The sequence below is a fragment of the Phyllostomus hastatus genome, unplaced genomic scaffold (assembly GCF_019186645.2).
Source record: "Phyllostomus hastatus isolate PE091 unplaced genomic scaffold, TTU_PhHast_1.1 phas_contig_34, whole genome shotgun sequence".
Lineage (NCBI taxonomy): Eukaryota > Metazoa > Chordata > Mammalia > Chiroptera > Phyllostomidae > Phyllostomus > Phyllostomus hastatus.
Window position 1 is genome coordinate 36,388,536 of NW_025333857.1, and position 18,266 is coordinate 36,406,801.

General features: G+C 31.8%; 1 protein-coding gene across 3 annotated transcripts in view; it reads left to right on the forward strand.

Moving 5' to 3' along the window:
- Positions 1-18,266, forward strand: part of VPS13A (vacuolar protein sorting 13 homolog A) — a 208,293-nt gene that overhangs the window by 114,267 nt on the left and 75,760 nt on the right. For all 3 annotated transcript variants that reach the window (XM_045840536.1, XM_045840537.1, XM_045840535.1), the window contains exons 37-46: positions 478-647; positions 1,200-1,417; positions 2,411-2,643; positions 8,547-8,639; positions 9,011-9,367; positions 10,713-10,814; positions 12,087-12,245; positions 12,423-12,678; positions 14,063-14,223; positions 18,051-18,154. In XM_045840536.1, coding sequence (XP_045696492.1) covers positions 478-647; positions 1,200-1,417; positions 2,411-2,643; positions 8,547-8,639; positions 9,011-9,367; positions 10,713-10,814; positions 12,087-12,245; positions 12,423-12,678; positions 14,063-14,223; positions 18,051-18,154 — 1,853 coding nt within the window. The remainder of the gene's footprint in view (positions 1-477; positions 648-1,199; positions 1,418-2,410; positions 2,644-8,546; positions 8,640-9,010; positions 9,368-10,712; positions 10,815-12,086; positions 12,246-12,422; positions 12,679-14,062; positions 14,224-18,050; positions 18,155-18,266) is intronic.

The window sequence follows — 18,266 nt, forward strand, 5'->3', positions numbered from 1 at the left end:
TGTCCCAGGTTCGATTCCCAACCAGGGTACATTCCTGGGTTGCAGGCCATGACCCCCAGCAACCACACATTGATGTTTCTCTCCCTCTCTCTCTCTCTCTCCCTCTCTCTCTCTCTCTCCCTCTCTCTCTCTCTCTCTCTCCCCCCTTCCCTCTCTAAAATGAATAAATAAAAAAAATCTTAAAAAAAGATAAGTTATTAATATTTCATGTATATTTTAGAGTATCTATTTCTGTGAGAGAATATTATTGATCTGTTCATTTTAATAATAAAATAATTCTAACCACTTTCCTTATAAAATGAGTTGTCTTTTTTATAACCAGTGATGTGAAAAATAAATTTTTAAATTAAAGTCATTATATTTTTTGGTCTTTCATTAGTGAGTTTTTTGGAGATAGAGAATGTGGTAGTTCATATTTTAAAAAATGTTTCGTATTTGTGTTTTGTGTAAAATTTGTATTGTTTTTTTCTTCCACAGACTTCCTTTACAGATGTTCGTGATCCTGCGCTGAAACTCGCTGAATTTAAGTTGGAGAATATAATAAGCACTTTAAAAATGTATACAGATGACTCAACATTTTCTGCCTTTTCATTAAAAAACTGTATTTTAGATGATAAAAGGCCTCATGTCAAGAAGGCAACTCCTAGGTAATGGTGTTTTTGCGTTTTTACTTGGGAAATGATTGATATATTTTACAAAACTCATTCCCAAAGTTGCACGTTCATTTTCTGGGTAGATCCTTAACATCTTCAAAGCTTTAATTCATGAGTCATGATTATCAGTCAACATTTAAAATGTCTTGGTTCAGTTATGTGCTCTACTTGCTGGACAGTTGATAGATTGATTAAATAGAAATAATCAGTGGCATTATTTTGGTTTTTAAAAAATTAACCTATATTACCTCAATTATTATCAATCCATTCAAATTGTAATGGGAAGTACATGAAAAAATTGAGAGGAAAAACTATGCTGAGTTTCAAAATTCTGATAATTTCTTAAAGACACACTTCCTAATTTATGAAACAGTTATGCTCCAGAAGTTTATAAGTCTATTATTTGGAGAGTACCTGGAGATCCTCCTGTGAAAATGACGTTAGGTGCTTGTTGGCTGTCAGTGAAAGGGATAAAAGGTCTTTGAGGTTTTATCAGCATGTTCAGTTCTTTGTAAAATACTCAGGAATTATTATTGTGTTTTTCAGAATGATAGGGCTGACAGTTGGATTTGACAAAAAGGACATGATGGATGTAAAGTATAAGAAAGTCAGAGATGGTTGCGTGACTGATTTGATCCTTCAAGAAATGTATATCTGTGCAAGTGTGGAATTTCTGCTGACCGTTGCAAATGTCTTTTTGGAGGCCTACACCACAGGCACTGCTGTGGAAACCAATGTTCAAGCATGGACTGCTAAGGAAGAAGGTTAATTATTAATTGAAATGTTTAATATCTGTGTAATTGAAGTACTACAATAGCATTTACCTTGATTAGCTTTGTAGATCAGTGATTTTCAATTGATGTGCCACAAGAATTTTTAAAACATGCAATACCTGACTGTTTAGCCAGGAGCACTGACCTCTTTTCTCTTAGATTGTCAAATAAAAAAATGACAACAGCCAACACAACATTCACCATCCTGTGTGAATAAATTAAAATTATTTCTATTTTTTTCATCAGATCAGCAACAAATATATTTTTTCATCAGATCAGCAAAAAATATATTTTTGCTGTGCTGCAAAATTTTAGTAATTAATTTGTGTGCCATGAGGTGAAAAAGATTGAAAATTGCTGTTTTATTTGATGAGGTTAAGTGAATTGATAAATTAAAGTCTTTATTTTTTAGATGTAAGAGGAAAACTTTTCTGTTGGGATGTTCAGTTTGCCTATTTTTCAAGGTGTGAATATATATTGGGTTAAAAAACTAATAAGACCATTATTATAATAAGTACCTGTATTTTTGTGCAGGAAGTAATTGGAAAAAATTTATTGGAAGAAAACCAGCAGGGGGAAATAATGAACCAATCATTCCTTTTCATCATTTACGATAGTATTTTAACTTAAAATACTCTAATTTTTGTTTTATTTATAGTTTGTTACTGTCTTTTACTTATTTTATTTATTGTGGAATAGTGGAAAGAGTATCAAGTTGGAAGTCAGAAACTGGATTAGTTTTCTGCTCTACCATTATACAGTCAAGATTTCCCCCACATTTTTAAATGTTCTTATATCAGTAGCTTCTTCAAATCTTATACTAAGAGAGTTGCTATTTCTTTGAGATCTAAGATTCCCTTATTTTACTTTTTACTTAAAATGAAAATAACATTTTCCCATTAATAATAAATTTTTATAAATTATATATATAACAAAGATTTAGAAATATTTTAAATTATTCATTTATTTGTATTTCTATTTTAGTACCTGTACAGGAACAAGAGAAGTGGGAAATTAATATTATTATTAAAAATCCTGAAATTGTGTTTGTGGCCGATATGACAAGAAATGATGCTCCTGCATTAGTTATTACAACACAATGTGAAATTTGTTGGAAGGGTGACCTTGAGAACAATACAATGACTGCTGCTATTAAAGATCTCCAAATGAGAGCATGCCCATTTCTTCCAGACAAGAGAAAAGACAAAATCACTACAGTGAGTTCATTATTTAATTGTCTACTTAATTATAAACTGGTTTGGATTTAGTATATACCACTTTAGGAGTTTCACCTACAGACTTTCCAACCTTTCTCTGTAAAGTCCTCTCTTTTTGCTTGGAGAGCCTAATCTGGATTATTATTACACCTGCTTTGAAACTCTTTTTCAATCTTCCACTTGTTCCTCATTGTACCATGTCTTTGTGTGAATAAGTCTCACTAAAAAAGCTGTTTGCATTTTCATACTTCTAAAGACCCTACTTGGACTTTCTGTCCATGTCAATTCCACACTGTTCTTAGGACTTGGAGATTGCCTACCAGTTGTTTGAGACATCATTGCAGTTTCTTTTTTTTTTTTTTATCCCTTCCCTTTTTTTTCATCTTCCTCCCTTCCAGACATTTTGTTCAGATATATGATTTTACGTTTCTTCATGGAATATACTTGAACTTCAGCCATTTGCTTTGACATACTTCACGTTTGTATTTACTCTAGCAACCTCTTGGCCGTCTTCATAACATTAAAACTTATTTCTTCAAAGACATCTTTTCAAGTTAACTATCTGACCCCTAGTACTTTTATAAAACACTTATAAAGATGTTTAGTCTTCTACAGGAATAATAGAAGCATAAATATTCTAAAAATTTTTATTACTGAATTTTTAGGTTTTACAATCAGTCCTTTTTATAGATTTTTTCCTATTTTTATTAAAAATTATTCACAATTATTTTAAAGTTTACTTTTGCTAATGCAATAATTGAGTTATATTTCTGTTTTACCTTTTGGGTTTGTTTCTCCTATATCAGGTATTTTAAAATTGAATGTCAGACAGTATAATGAAATGTTATAGAGGCTTTCATGATGTTTTCTTTCTTTAAAGAGGGTTTCACTGTACTTTATTGGCAATAGAAACTGAACTTACTGGAGGCTAAAATGTAGTGTTGGTGAGGCCTTGTTTACTTCTGATCTATATCCATTATTAAATAGTATCTCTCTAGGGTCCCACCTGGGAGCCCTATTAGCCTATTTTGGCAGATTCTGAAATAATTTTTTCTCAGCCTCATTTTGCTGACTGTTCTAAAATAGCTACCCATTTCACTCTACTAACAGTAGCCTTCTGTTTAGTACTTGGGTAAGGAGTTTGACAAATAACTAGACAGTAAACTACCACCAAGTTTTAAGATAGTTCCTCTGCGCCTTTTTCCCCTTGTTGGGTACTTGGGAAGGTTGCCTTGGTAGCTTGCTTATACTATTAAGCAGAATTTTTTTTACATGATATATCAATTGGTAGGTGGATTATTGCTCTGTCATGAGTTGATCCCTTCATAGATGGAAATCGAAGTCTAAAAAAGGATATCTTTAGCTGGGCAATCATGTCCCAAGGAAAACTTCTATGGTAATAGGGAATTTTGAGAAGCGTACTTATGGCCAACTAGCACTCTTGGCCACATGCATTTTGAGAAGTTGTTATTAGAGGAACTTTAATTGGCATTATTTTCACTTTCTATTAGAACAAAGTTTCTTAATTCAACATTCATCTATGGGGCCCATAACTATTTATTTGTGAACCTTTTGAAAAGGTATATAAAGTGTTGTATATAACAAGTCTTAGAGTAATGCTAATCAGTTCAATTATTAACTAAATGTGTTGTGATAACACTGATGAGATGCCATAGGAACTTGTTTGTATTGATTAGCCTTTGGTGAAATTGGTTTCATTATATGTCATTTCACTTAAAGTTGCAGAACCCATCAAGGGCACCAAGTAAGGACTTACTGTATATGTGTTTCTTTCTATGAGAATTTATTTAATTTTCAAAGGGTATATGATCCCAGATTTTTTTAAATATTAACATATGAAATAAGCTCATCTTTGCTGCCTCTAGAGTATAAATTTATCTGAGTTTATTTCACCCATTAGGGATTTATAATAAATTTTAAGTAAATTTCTAAATTATAAAAAAAGCTAAATTATGATCCAGAGATTTAATTTATTTGGGGTTTTTTTGTAAATGGTTATCAGCTCTTTTCATGAATTTATTTTATTCTATAACTTTCCTAAGCTTTGTGACTTGTAGTATTTTATTAATGTTAGATTTTCTAAAAATTATTTGCAAAAGTCAAATTCTTGTTTCTCCTTGAATGGCTATAAGGATTCATCACATTGCATTCCTATTGCTAAGCGAGGTGATATTACCATAATTTTAATATTTCTTATGAGTTTATATGTAAAACCTTTAGTGCGTTGAGAAATCCTTCATATCTAATATAAAGGAATTTAATTATGAGTAAGTGTAGACTTTTACTGAGTGTTTACTGCCATCTTTTTAAAAAACTATAATAGTTTTTACTATTCTTATGATAAATTAATTACATTGATGCTTTTTGCAGTGGCATACCAGCCTTACACTTATGGATTAATCCTAAATTTGAGGGTATTTTGATTTGTTGTTGTATTCCATAGTAGAAGACTATAACTGTTCTGGAGGAGTGTAAGTAGTGAAGTTGTCTCAGGTGAAGTGACATTTATGCTGATGCCTGAAGGATGAGTAGGTATTAGCCAACTGAGCTAAAACAGGGGAGTCATAGGAGTGTGTTTCAGGATGAAGGATTAGCATATGCAGAAAACCTGGATTCCAAAGAGCACAGGTTCCCACCCCATATCTTCCCACATACCAACATCTATACTTACATACTACTTCTTTTTTCTTGTTATTCAGTGGTGCTCAACTTGGGGCAGTCTTCCCATCACCAAGATAGTGCTGTGAAGTAGGAAATTTATAGTGAGCTCTTGTAGGCTTCTATAGAGGTTAGATAGCTAAAGGTCGCTTCTTTAAAGGGGAGGCAGTAGCAGTAACAAAATAATGCATCAATAGTGAAAAATCATATAAAATTGGAATTATATAGTGAGAATTAGAGTAGAAAGGAGAAAAAATAAAAATAGCAATAAAATTACAATGAATGTAGTTGGAGATAGTAAAATATTACTAGTAGGAAAATAATTCTATTTTAAGATATATTTCTGCATCTTTAAATTGATGTATGGACTGTATTGTGGACAACTTGACCATAATGTAGTTTGGCTATAATGTAGTTTTGTCATTAACATGTTGGACCAGCTGCATTTTTAATCCTTGGTATCTTAACTAGACTTGAAAATATAGGAGTTGGATAAGGAGCAGAGCATACTTCCCTATTTATTTTGGGAATGGGCTATACAGTAAAGCCAATTAAAAAATTTCAAGTTAGAAACTTTTTATATGTATTTAAAATAATATGTTTTTGTTTTTTCCCCTTCCCTAAGATGAAGATATAACACAAATTTTATGTTGAAACTCTTGGGTTATGTATTGTAATGTGATTATAATTTCCTATCCTTGAAGTTTCAACAAAGAACATTGAATATTTAAGTCACATACTAGTTGCGATTTCTTTGGAGAATGGGTCTGGTTGTCATATTTTTTTCTGATTTATTTTCTATTGTTAGTGTAGGCTGAATGCTAAAATGGCCCCCAAGATTTCTACCATCTGTTGCATGTGCCCACTATAGTCTCCTCCCATTGAGTGTGGACAGGACCAACCAATATAATTAGGCTACTAGCCAGTTAACTTCGAGTTAACTAAAGAGAGGTTCTGGGTGGGCCTAACCTAATTTTAAAAATGCTGGCCTTGAAGGAGCGAGCTGCCATGTTGTGGGGAAGGCTGCATGGTAAGAACCTATAAGCGACTAATAGGAGTCAAAAATGGTCGCTGGCTGACAGCAGCAAGCAAATGGAGATGAGCTCTCAGTTTTAGGGCCATAAAGAAATGAATTCTCCCAACAACTTGAGTGAACATGTACACAGACCTTTCCCTGGTCAAGCCTCCAGAAAGGGACACAAACAGCTGGGACCTGATTTCAGCAAGATTCCTATCCCATGAAAATGAAGAAAAAAAAATAAATTTGTGTTGTTTTAAGCCACTAAGTTTATGGTACTTTGTTATGCAGCAAGAGACAAATACCAGAAGTAAGATGTAGCAGTTATTTAAAATATGGTAGCAGCTTTGGAACTGGGCAGTATGCAGAGTTCTGTAGAAGCTGGAGGAATTTTGAGATGAATGGTAGAGAAAGCCTAAATTGCATTGAATAGACTCTTGGTAGAAATACGGTTTCTGAGAATGCTGCCAGTGAATTATCAGAAATAAAGTATTGAATAAAAGACATGTTATTGGAAACTAGAGGGATGGCTTGTTATGTAGCCACAGAAAGCTTTTCAAATTGTCTTGCAGTTTTATGTCAAGCAGAATGTGTAAGTGACCAACATGGATGTGTAACTAAGATTTCCCAGCTGCCTGATTTGAAGGTGCTACCCAGTGTCTTACTTTTCATAGTAAAATGCCAAAACAGAGAGAAATTGTGAGAAAAATGAAAAGTACTAGGACTTAATGATTTTGATAATTCTTAGCCTTCTAAATGACATAAGATGTTAAAAGTCAGAATTGGCTGCCAAAGTGTAGCATAGAGAAAAGATTGTGTGAGAAAATAATCTTTTGCTAAACCTTAGATCAAAAATTCAGTGTTCAGTCACACGAAGGTCCCTTTCAAGAAATTAATGTGTTTCTTTCATGTAGCTTCTGAGTCAAACTAGAGGAACTCTAGGAATCGTGAGGGTATCAACCTCAGCTATCTCAGGAGGAGGCCATGAGTATCTAGAAAATACCTGTAGATGTGGTTTTTGCCTAATGCAGTAAAACCTTGTGAGGAAATTATTTTAGCAGAAACACTGCCAGCATGGACTTGGGAACAGAGGGTACAAAATGAAGAGAGCCTCTTGAACACCCAACAATATATGGGCATTATGATAAAACTACTCAGCTGGGGGGAAGAAAAAGCCTGCTGCAAACTTGTTCTACCTTTTATAAAGAAGGAAGGATGACCCAGGGTGGAGCTGAGAGCTGCAGAGAATTGTTATTAGGCTTTGAAACCAAATCGAGAAACTCATTTACCTGGCTGGATTTCAGAACCGCTTTGGACAAGTAGCTTCTCTTTACCTTCCGTTTTCCCCACTTGAACAGGAATATCTGTAATTGTCATCCTTGGTCTGTCCCACCATTCTACATTGGGAATGGTGGGAAAAGGTAACTCATCTTAGTTTCACAATTTTATAAAGGGAAAGAAATTGTAGCCTAGCAGCTTTACTTAATAAATTACACCCAGGAATTTCATCAGCACCTGGAGTTGATTTAGTTTTAGACTTTGAGCTGATAAGAGAGAGATGAGATTTTGGATTTTTGAATCAATGAGAGAGATAGATGAGATAGATGTATGAGGAGATACAGACTTAGATAATGTGACTTTGGACTTCGGGCTATAATGGCATGACACTGTTCGGAAGCCTAGGAGGAGGTGAATATATTTTGTGTTTGGGAGGAATGAGTTACTGGGTACTAGAGAGCAGAATTCTGCTTACCACAGTCAGGGAAAGCTCAGTTAATTTATAATTACATTAAAGATTATTTAGTAAGTATTTGTAATTTTTCCATCTCATCTTTTGTAGCTTTTTCTATATAGATTAATTTATTTCGTTGTAATTTTATAATGGAAAAAATACCATAATAGAGTTTTTATTTTAGTAAGTAAAATAAAATGTGTAATACAAATTTTATATACTTTATGTTTATATATTTAAGGATATTTAAGAAATACTACTTGTTTTATTAATACTGATAATATTAATACTTCCTAATATAAATAATGATTAGATAAAGAGAATAATTAAGAAGTATATTATTGAGTCACCTATTTTTTAACAATTTTGACTAGCTTGTTTACTTAATACAGTTAACTATTACTAAGAAAGTCGTTAAATAAAAATATTTTAAGAAAAATGGTAATTTAGTGGTATTGATTTTTTTCCTCATAGGTTTTGCAGCCCTGTGACTTATTCTATCAAGCTACACAGATAGGTACAGATCCACAAGTGATTGATATATCGGTAAAATCTCTGACACTAAAGGTAAGTTAAAATGTAGTCAGTCATTTAGATCTTATTGAACTTAAAAAAATAATAAACACTAGAAATAAGCAATTATTATAGCAAGTCTTTTGTTAAATAAAAAGCTGTATTTTAAAAGTATTTTAGTATCTATAAGATTCATATAAATATCTTAATTAAAAATAGTTATAATAAAAAAGTTTTGTAGGCAATGAATTTTATTTGCTATTTCATGGTAGTAATAGAATTATTTCAACATTAATTACTCATGATCTTTCAGCAAATATATTCAATTTTTTTGAAGTATGTATTTTTATTTATTTTAATTTTTTGAAGTATGTACTTTTAAAAGTGTATGAGATTTTTTATTAGTTTAATTTTTTTCTCCTTAGGTCTCACCAGTTATCATAAATACTGTGATTACCATAACTTCAGCACTTTATACAACTAAGGAAACCATCCCACAAGAAACTGCTTCTTCTACAGCGCATTTATGGGAAAAGAAAGATATAAAGAATTTAAAAATGTGGTTTCTTGAAGAACCAAATGAAGTTCAAAACATAGCTCCCACACCTGAATTGGTACCCAAAGGAGAGAGAATAAAAATGAACATTGATTCTATTTTTCTAGTTCTTGAGGCTGGAATTGGTCATAGAACAGTGCCTATGCTTTTGGCAAAATCATGTTTTTCAGGGGAAGGCAAAAACTGGAGTACCCTCATAAATCTCCACTGTCAGCTGGAGCTAGAAGTAAGCATATGTAGTATTTTTTCTAGGTTTTATAACAATAATGCTATGCATGGAATATTTTGAGAATCTTATTTAAATATTTAAATTAAACATTATAAGTATAATGTTGGCTTACAAAGCTTTTGGAAGAAAGTTTACATATATATGCCTTTGATACAGTTTTATGTGTACAGTAAGTCCTCACTTAATGTCACTGATAGGTTCTTTGGCTTTAAGCAAAAAGACATAACAAAACCAGGTTTACCATAGCTAATTGATATGAACAAGAGTTAAATTCCTACAACATCTCATTAGTGTTATAATAAAACAACATTGAACAAAACGGCATTATTTGAGGACCTGCTGTACATTACTTTTAGACTACATGTCTGCATTAAATATTAAGTCTATATTTCAATTAATTTTATCTACTTAAATGTAATATATTAATAGACTGTTGGATTCAAAATTCTTATTTTTATTAATTAAATTGAATTTAAAAGAATGTATGAATTAAGTTTTCTTTAAAAGAAAACTTTCTGAATCTCTTCTGAAAGAATAATTTAAAGAATTAAAGATATATCTTATACTTTTATAAAATGCAGAATCTTTATATTCTAGTGAGAATCCACTAAGATCTTTCAGATTTTTGTGAGAGTAGTTTACATAAGAAATATCTCTTTGAACCAATGTATTTTGCTTTGGAATTTATCTATATAGAATCATCCAGAGGTACTTTGGTTTAAATTATTAATCACGTTTATAGCTAGTGGAAACTAATATGATAACCTACCTTTTATCAAAAAAAATAGAGATTTATAATCTGCTATGTTATTTGTGTTGATACAGTTATATATTAATAGAGATAGAATTGACTGACTAGATTACAGATGTTCAGATTCTGGCTAGAATTCTGTATATTTTCCAGAGGACTTAATCTAAGATGTCCAGGAAGTTCAAAGAATTGAAATAAACATACACGCATTGAATCCTGTGTTACTTGCCTTTGAAGGCTTTTGAAAAATCATTAGAGGTAGACAGACATATTAAAAATGTCAATAGTATATGATAAACAAGCACAGTTTTTAGGTTAGCCTGGCCTGCCAGTCAAGGAAAGGTTATTAAAAAAAAGTGTTGTCTGGATTAAATTGTGAAGACTGAACTATGAAGTTAACCAGGTGAGGAAATGCTGGTTAAACGCTGACTGAGTGAGTGTATGTAGGAAACTAATGAATGGCAAATAGGATGGTTTGCATATAGAAGAAATAGCACAGCCAAAAGGAATGGTAGTGAGAAACAACATGGAAGATCATTTTAGCAATTACCAGAATTCCTAATTTTAAAAAATTAAAACTTCTCTCTATAGGTGCATTATTACAATGAAATGTTTGGTGTATGGGAACCTTTGCTTGAACCCTTAGAAATTGATCAGACTGAGGAATTTAGACCATGGAATCTTGGAATCAAGGTATATTTGAATTCTAAAATTTTTCAAAAATTGAGGATGTATACATTGCAGAAAACACATTAATTTTAATCACAATAAAGTTTAGGTTTCCTCATTGTGAACCTTGCTGTCTGCTTCCCTGTTTGACTTCTGAATGTAATTTTCAAACCCAAGATCAATGCCCACCTATGCTTTTTCTAATACAAATAATTATGTAACATTTATTATGTACTAAGCACTGTCTAGATGATGTACTTTTGCTTTCACCCTTATAACAACTATCTGAAGAATATACAGTTTTTAACTTTACAGTAATGTAAGAAGACTGAAACTAGAGAGGGGCTTCACTGAAGTAGTAATACACACACCTTCAAAGTGGAGGAAGTGGGGTGCAATTCTGGCCACAGAGCCCCCATTCATATTAAAATGCCACTGGCATCTTGTAGGTTATTGTGTATCCTGTGTTTCATTTGTCTTCTGAAGGATGTATATATGGAAGAAAATGATATTATTATTTTGTTTGGAAAATGTTGTACATTTATGTAATCATAAGAATCAGGACATTTAGGTGGATGAAATTATGCTTCTGAAGTAAGTCACTTCAGGAATTACTAGCATGTTTCCTCCATAATGAAGATTCATTCAGCCTGCAGACAGGTGTGTTCAGTGGTCTAAAGCCATTTAAATTAACAGCAAAGGTGACTAGCTTGGCATGTTAAATTAGATCACTAAATTTGATTTAACACATTTTAGATAAAGGATTTTAGTAAAAGAACTTATTTGGTGGTTTTTAGGTTGAAATATCTACATGGGCACTGGATCTGTGAATCCTAAAAAGAGGGAGATGGTATTGTTTGTTTCTGGCTTCTAGTGGCACTGTCCTGCAGCTGTTGTTGGACTTTATAAGTCTCTGATTTCCTGCTCTTTATAACATGGCAATAGACTGGGTGACTTTTCTCACTCTGAGTTTCCATGTGCTGTGAAATACGTGCTTTTCATTTTCATTCTGATGCCACATGCAGTTAGTAATTTTGATTTTTTTTCTTCTAAAATGTGGCTGTCATTTTAGTATCACTGAAGATGAGAATTTTTCTTCTAATATTGCTCCTGTGTTATGTGACCTTAGTTGGCTGATATACAAGTAATTCCAATAAGGCAGTTGAACTGATAAAATATTTTGCTCTCCTTAATATTATTGGAATTTATCTAAAGTTTGTCCTTTGCAAAATAAATTATGTTGTGCTTTTAGAAAGAAATTTTCCTTATATTTCTATAATTTATATGTCATTTTAGATGAAAAAGAAAGCAAAACAGGCCATTGTTGAATCAGATACTGAAGAAGAAAATTACAAAGTGCCAGAATATAAAACTGTCATCAGTTTCTATTCAAAAGACCAATTAAACATTACATTATCCAAATGTGGTATCGTAATGTTAAATAATTTAGTCAAGGTAAGAAAAGACATTTGAAACTTGAAATGTGTCTGTCCTAGTCTGAGTTAACCCTTTCCTTTTCTTGAATAAAACGGTTTTTAATAACTTATTTTTCATATGTCCATTAAGGTTCTGCTTGTCATTTAGTTTTCCACATTTCATTTCATTTTACTTATGATAATTCTTCCTTATTAGGCATTTACAGAAGCTGCCACTGGATCTTCAGCTGTCTTCATAAGGGATCTAGCACCATTTATGATTGTAAACTCTCTTGGACTTACCATCTCTGTTTCACCAAGTGACTCTTTCAGTGTACTCAATGTTCCAATGGCAAAATCATATGTATTGAAAAATGAGGAGAGTTTAAGTATGGATTATGTCCGAACAAAAGACAGTGATCATTTCAATGCAATGACCAGCCTAAGCAGCAAACTTTTCTTCATCCTTCTTAGTAAGTGATAAATTATCTTCCTAGGGCTTTAATTTCTTTTCAGTTATATTTTACATCCCATTTTACTCTTTTATGATATCTTACAAGTTTTTTTATCTCCTTCCTAATAGGTTGGAAATTTCGTTTCTTCCTTTGCAGGTCTTTGGTTGCTATGGTCACTATATTTTCATATGCCAAATTCTAACTTTCTTTATTCACTGCTTTATTTATTGGTAATGGTAATTTACTACTGGATAGTTTTTGGAGGAAAAATAGTAGATCTCATTCTTACTCAGCTTTTACAGACTATAGATATTGGTGGTGGTTGTTTTAACCACCTTTGTTATAACTCAGTAGTATTCTACCAGTGCAGCTGAATGAATTCAAAATAAGTTTGAATTTATGGAAATGGCACATTGTAATAGTTTTTGGGTTTATAAATGGTATTGATATTATGCCTGCTGAGGTGAAAATTTCTTTTGTCCTTTCTGCTTCCCAGAAGTTTTTTATTTTCATGAGACGTGAAAGTAAATAAACTTTAAGTTATCATAACATATCTACTCATTATGAAGTTAGTTCCCAAAGCCTTGCCTACACCACTTTCTGATACTTTGACATTTAAACAATTAAGGTGGAGGGTATTTGAAAGGTTAATTAGACATTGGATTGGAGTTCCAAGATTGACAGCTAGACAGCTGACAGCTGTCTTAATCAAGAAATGATACACAACTGTGTCTATGTTTCAAGTGTTGTCCGAACATTGTCAGTGAATTGTCCTTGCCAGTTTTACCTCTGTTTAATTTTAACTTAACATTTTTTATGGACTGGAGTGAGGGGATTAATGTAAATAATACTTTATCCCCCAATACAGTATATGTATGTATATTAGATAAATGTATATATAATTTTATTTAATCAAATCCTAGATATCACAAAGTGTCACATGTTAAAAAATTAAAAACAGAAAAATTACAGCTATCTTGATAATTTCCCATGTTTGCCTGAAGATATTAGGCTCTGGTTATTATAACAGCAAATCAGAGATCACTTTTCTTGTATTTTATAATAATTCTCAGTAGTTATTTTGAAAAGGTTTATGAAACATTTTTGTTCATAAGTGTTGCCTTATGTCCAACTAGTGAATGAGTATATTTTTTTCAATTAAAATTTTTTTGCTAAAAAGTTTTGAAACCTTTAGGTGAATGTGGTGAAAATGCATTGTGGTTTTAGACTATCCCTTGATATATATTATGTCTATACAAAGAAATACCCTTTGTATAATGATAAATCCAAAGACTTGAGTAACTTGAAGAAATCATCTATTGTTTCTGACTCTTAACATCTATCTAAAATTAATGTATGATGATTTATAATAAAATTTTTCAAATATGTATATTCAATTTAGCACCTGCTAACCACTCTACTGCTGATAAAATTCCTCTAACAAAAGTGGGACGCAGACTATACACTGTAAGACACAGAGAGTCTGGAGTTGAAAGATCTATTGTTTGTCAAATCGATACAGTTGAAGGAAATAAGAAGATAACAGTTCGCTCCCCAGTGCAGGTATGAAATGACACAGTTTTTTGTGGGGTCATGTGCATATTTACGTGCTAATAAAAAAAAGAACTAAAATTACTACCGAAAAAATACAGATTATAGTAGTAATACAGCCTATATCAAAGACTCATTACCAGTAATTGTACTACTCTAATATGAGCAGTCATAGGATTTTGTTCAATGTACTTGTAATTTTTTTTTAAGATTTTATTTATTTATTTTTTTAGAGAGGGAAGGGAGGGAGAAAGAGAGAGAGAGAGAAACATCAATGTGCGGTTGCTGGGGGTCATGGCCTGCAACCCAAGCATGTACCCTGACTGGGAATCGAACCTGCGACACTTTGGTTCGCAGCCCGTGCTCAATCCACTGAGCTATGCCAGCCAGGCTCAATGTACTTGCAATTTTTTATAGGACCATTTTGTAAAATGTTTTTGGATATTTTGAAGAAAACAACTCATTAACATTTTATTTGGGGTTTTATAGTATGTATATATCCTTTTGTTTTAATTAAACAATGTGGTGAGAGAAAGTTTTTATAGCTTTAATGAGGTAAAATTGATGTACAGTAAGCTGCATACATTTCAAATTGTGGAGTGTAACACAGAAATACACCTATGAAGCCTTTGTCACAGTTAAGGTAATGAACATATTTATCTTCCCAAAACGTTTCCTCTCTCCCTGCCTCCCCATTCCCAGGCATCCACTGACATGTTCTCATTATGCATTAGTTATACAATATAGAATTTATGTAAATGAAATGTAGTATAAAATGGAGTCTTGATTCTTTTATTAGGCATAATTTTGTAAGTATCAACTTTTGTTATTAATGGTGTTACATGCAGTTGCATGTTGTTGTTCAATAGTTATCTATAATGTGGACATACATACCACACACCATTTTGTCTATGATATGAGGTAAGGATTGAAGTTCATTTTTTTCCATAAGTTGTTCTAAACAAGATTATCCTTATTCTATCAAATTGCCATGATACTTTTATCACACATAAATTGACCGCATCTGTGTGATTTATTTCTGAATTTTCTGTTCTGCCTTATTGTTGTTTATCTTCATGCTAATGCCACACTCTCTTGATTATACTCACCCTGCATTTTGAAGTTGGGCAGTACAAGGTGTCCCACTTTGTTCTTTTGGGAGGTTGATTGGGCTGCTCTCAGTCATCTCCATTTAAATTTTAGACTCAGGTTTTCAATTTTTACTCAAAAATTTGGACAAAAATGGTATTTTTACATACTTATTTATGATTTTTCATTATTAGGGGAAGTACAGTTGATTTTTATATTAACTTGTGCAAACTTACTATTTGCACTGTTTAATTCTAGTGCTTTTTCTACATATAGTTACACTGTCTGTAAAGGCATTTTTACATTTTTTCCTAATCTGAATGTGTATTATTTTATTGTTTCATTTTTTGCCTGTTGTGCTAGTTAGAACCTCCAGTACAATTTGAATAGGAATCATAAAGGCAGATGTTTTTGCCTGGCTCTTAGTTTTAGTGTAAAAGTATTCACCTTTTTAGCATTAAGTATGTTTTGAGGGATTTTTTTTTTAGATGCCCTTTCTTAGGTTGAAAATGCTCTCTTTTGTTCCTAATTTGGTGATAGTTTTTATTAGGATTTGGTCAAATGATTCTGTGTTTATTGAGTGTATCTTTTTAAAAAATATTAATATGGTTGGTTTTTAATTGTTATATTAAATAAGACTTGATTGATTTTTAAATGCTCAGTCAGCCTTGCATTAATCTGTGAAATCCCAGTGAAATCTCGGTTAGTCATGAAGTATTATTAACCATTTAGTGCATTGTTGGGTTAATTTGCTAAAATTAGGTTCAGAGTATTTGCATTTACATCATGAGTGATATTGACCTAGAATTTTCTTGTAATATTTTCTTTTTGTGAAGGTTTTCAAATACAGTTTCACTTTATTTTATGTGTAAAGGCTACTCAGGTTATCTGTTAGTTCTCAAGTGAACTCTTCTAGAAATTTTGAATCTTTCATGAAATTTGTCCATGAATTATTTTCATTTTATTTCACTTTTATATTTTAACTCATTTTCACTATAATTCAATACAGATTAATTGGTTTGTGTTTTTCATACTTTTTAAGAAATTGTTCCACTGTTGACTGTATTACATTGTTTCTGACCAGAATCTCCTTTACTTTTACATTTGTTTTATGAAAAGTGTTCATATTTATATGCATTCAAGAGGGTTTTTTCTTTTATCACTGATGGTAATTAATTTGGTTGTGATGAATCTTAGTACTGTTTACTTCATGTTTCTTGTACTTGGGTTTAAGTTTCTCAAATCTGTGGATTTACAGCTTTTATCCACTTTAGAAAGTTTTTGCCATTTTTTTCAAATTTCTTTTTTAATATTTTTCCCCTCTTCTTTCTTCTTTACTGACCACAGTTAGGTATGTATTAAGAGTCTTAGATCTGCCCCGTAGCTCAGTAATGCTCTGTTCATTTTTTCTTTCAGTTGTTTCCCCTGTGTGTTTCTGTTTAGTTTATATTGTTGTGTCTTATAGTTGTTTTCTTTTTTAAAGTCCGGTCTTTCCTTATTTCCATCCGTATATTTTTATCTCTAGAATTTCAGTTTGCATTTTTATCTGTATTTTCCATGTCATCTGTTAATATTTTGACTTTTCCCTAACTTTGAACATACTAAATATATTTGTTTTGATGTCTAATTAAAACTCATTCTGTCATGTGTATTACATCTGATATGTTTCCTTTTATTAACTTTTTATTATGGGTCATTTAAAAATTTATTGTGTCTAGTAATTTTTTTATTGGATGCCTAAAATTGTGAGTTTTACCTTGCTGGATGTTTTATATATTTGTATTTCTTCATGTATTCTTGAACTTTATTCTCCAATGCAGTTATGTTAGAAAGTGATCCTTTTAGTTTTTATTTTTAAACTTTAGGTGGGACTCAAGTACCCATTAGTCCAGGGCTAATTTTGCCCCGGTAGTAAGGAACCACAACTAATATCTTCTGTACTAAACAAAGTTTTACCACTTTGGGTGGTGAGAAAAGGAATTATTTCAGCACCAGAGATGCTTCCCCTTTAAGTTGATCTTACCAAGCCTTAGACAGTTTTCTCATGTGCATATGCTGATCAATACTGAACTGAAGTCTTATCGTTTTAATGTTATTTCCCACTGAGCATGTTTAATGTTTTGGTATGATTTTTTTAATTAGTAAAATTTTAGTAAGATATAGGAAGATAAGAAAATGGTCTTTCTAGCCAATTTGTTTTTATCCTTCCAAAGGTAACTGTAACTGTTGTAGGTGTATCAGATAATATGTAATAATCAAAATTATGTTACCTTCATATCACTGTCATATGCTACTCATTGGGTGTGATACCCTCCCATACACTGTGTCTCATCCATGAATAACACAAAACAGCAGTGTGAATGAAAAGGGGCATTTCCCAGCCTGAGGCTTGTTCTTTACTTTGTCATATAGACATTTAAAATTGACGTAATATTTTTTCCTTTGAACTTTTTCTATTATTTTTGTTTAAAGAAGAAGTTATTACTTATCTCAAAGTCAAGAAGATACTACTTACTTCTTTCTAGGATTTTTAAAGTTTCATTGTTTGAGGTTCCCTTTCTATAAAACTGTCAAAATTTTTCTTGTATTTCTAGGAAAAATAATAGCATGTTTGTTTTATTTCTAACTTATATAAGCAAGGTAAATATTACTGCATAGTTCTTTGTTGGGGTGTTTAGATGAAATATATTTTAAATGTGTTTAGTTTATTAGATTAATGGTACTAAATGTTATTTGTTTTTCTTTCCCAGATTAGAAATCATTTTTCAATCCCACTTTCAGTTTATGAAGGGGATACTTTACTGGGAATAGCTACACCTGGAAGTGAATTTAACATACCATTAGCATCTTACAGGTGATTCTTTATCTTTCTTTTTGTTTGCTCTATAGTCTCATAGAATTTTTAGTTTCTGATTTGGTAAGGATAGCTACATATATTGTAAACATACATTTTAAGATAGTAAGTT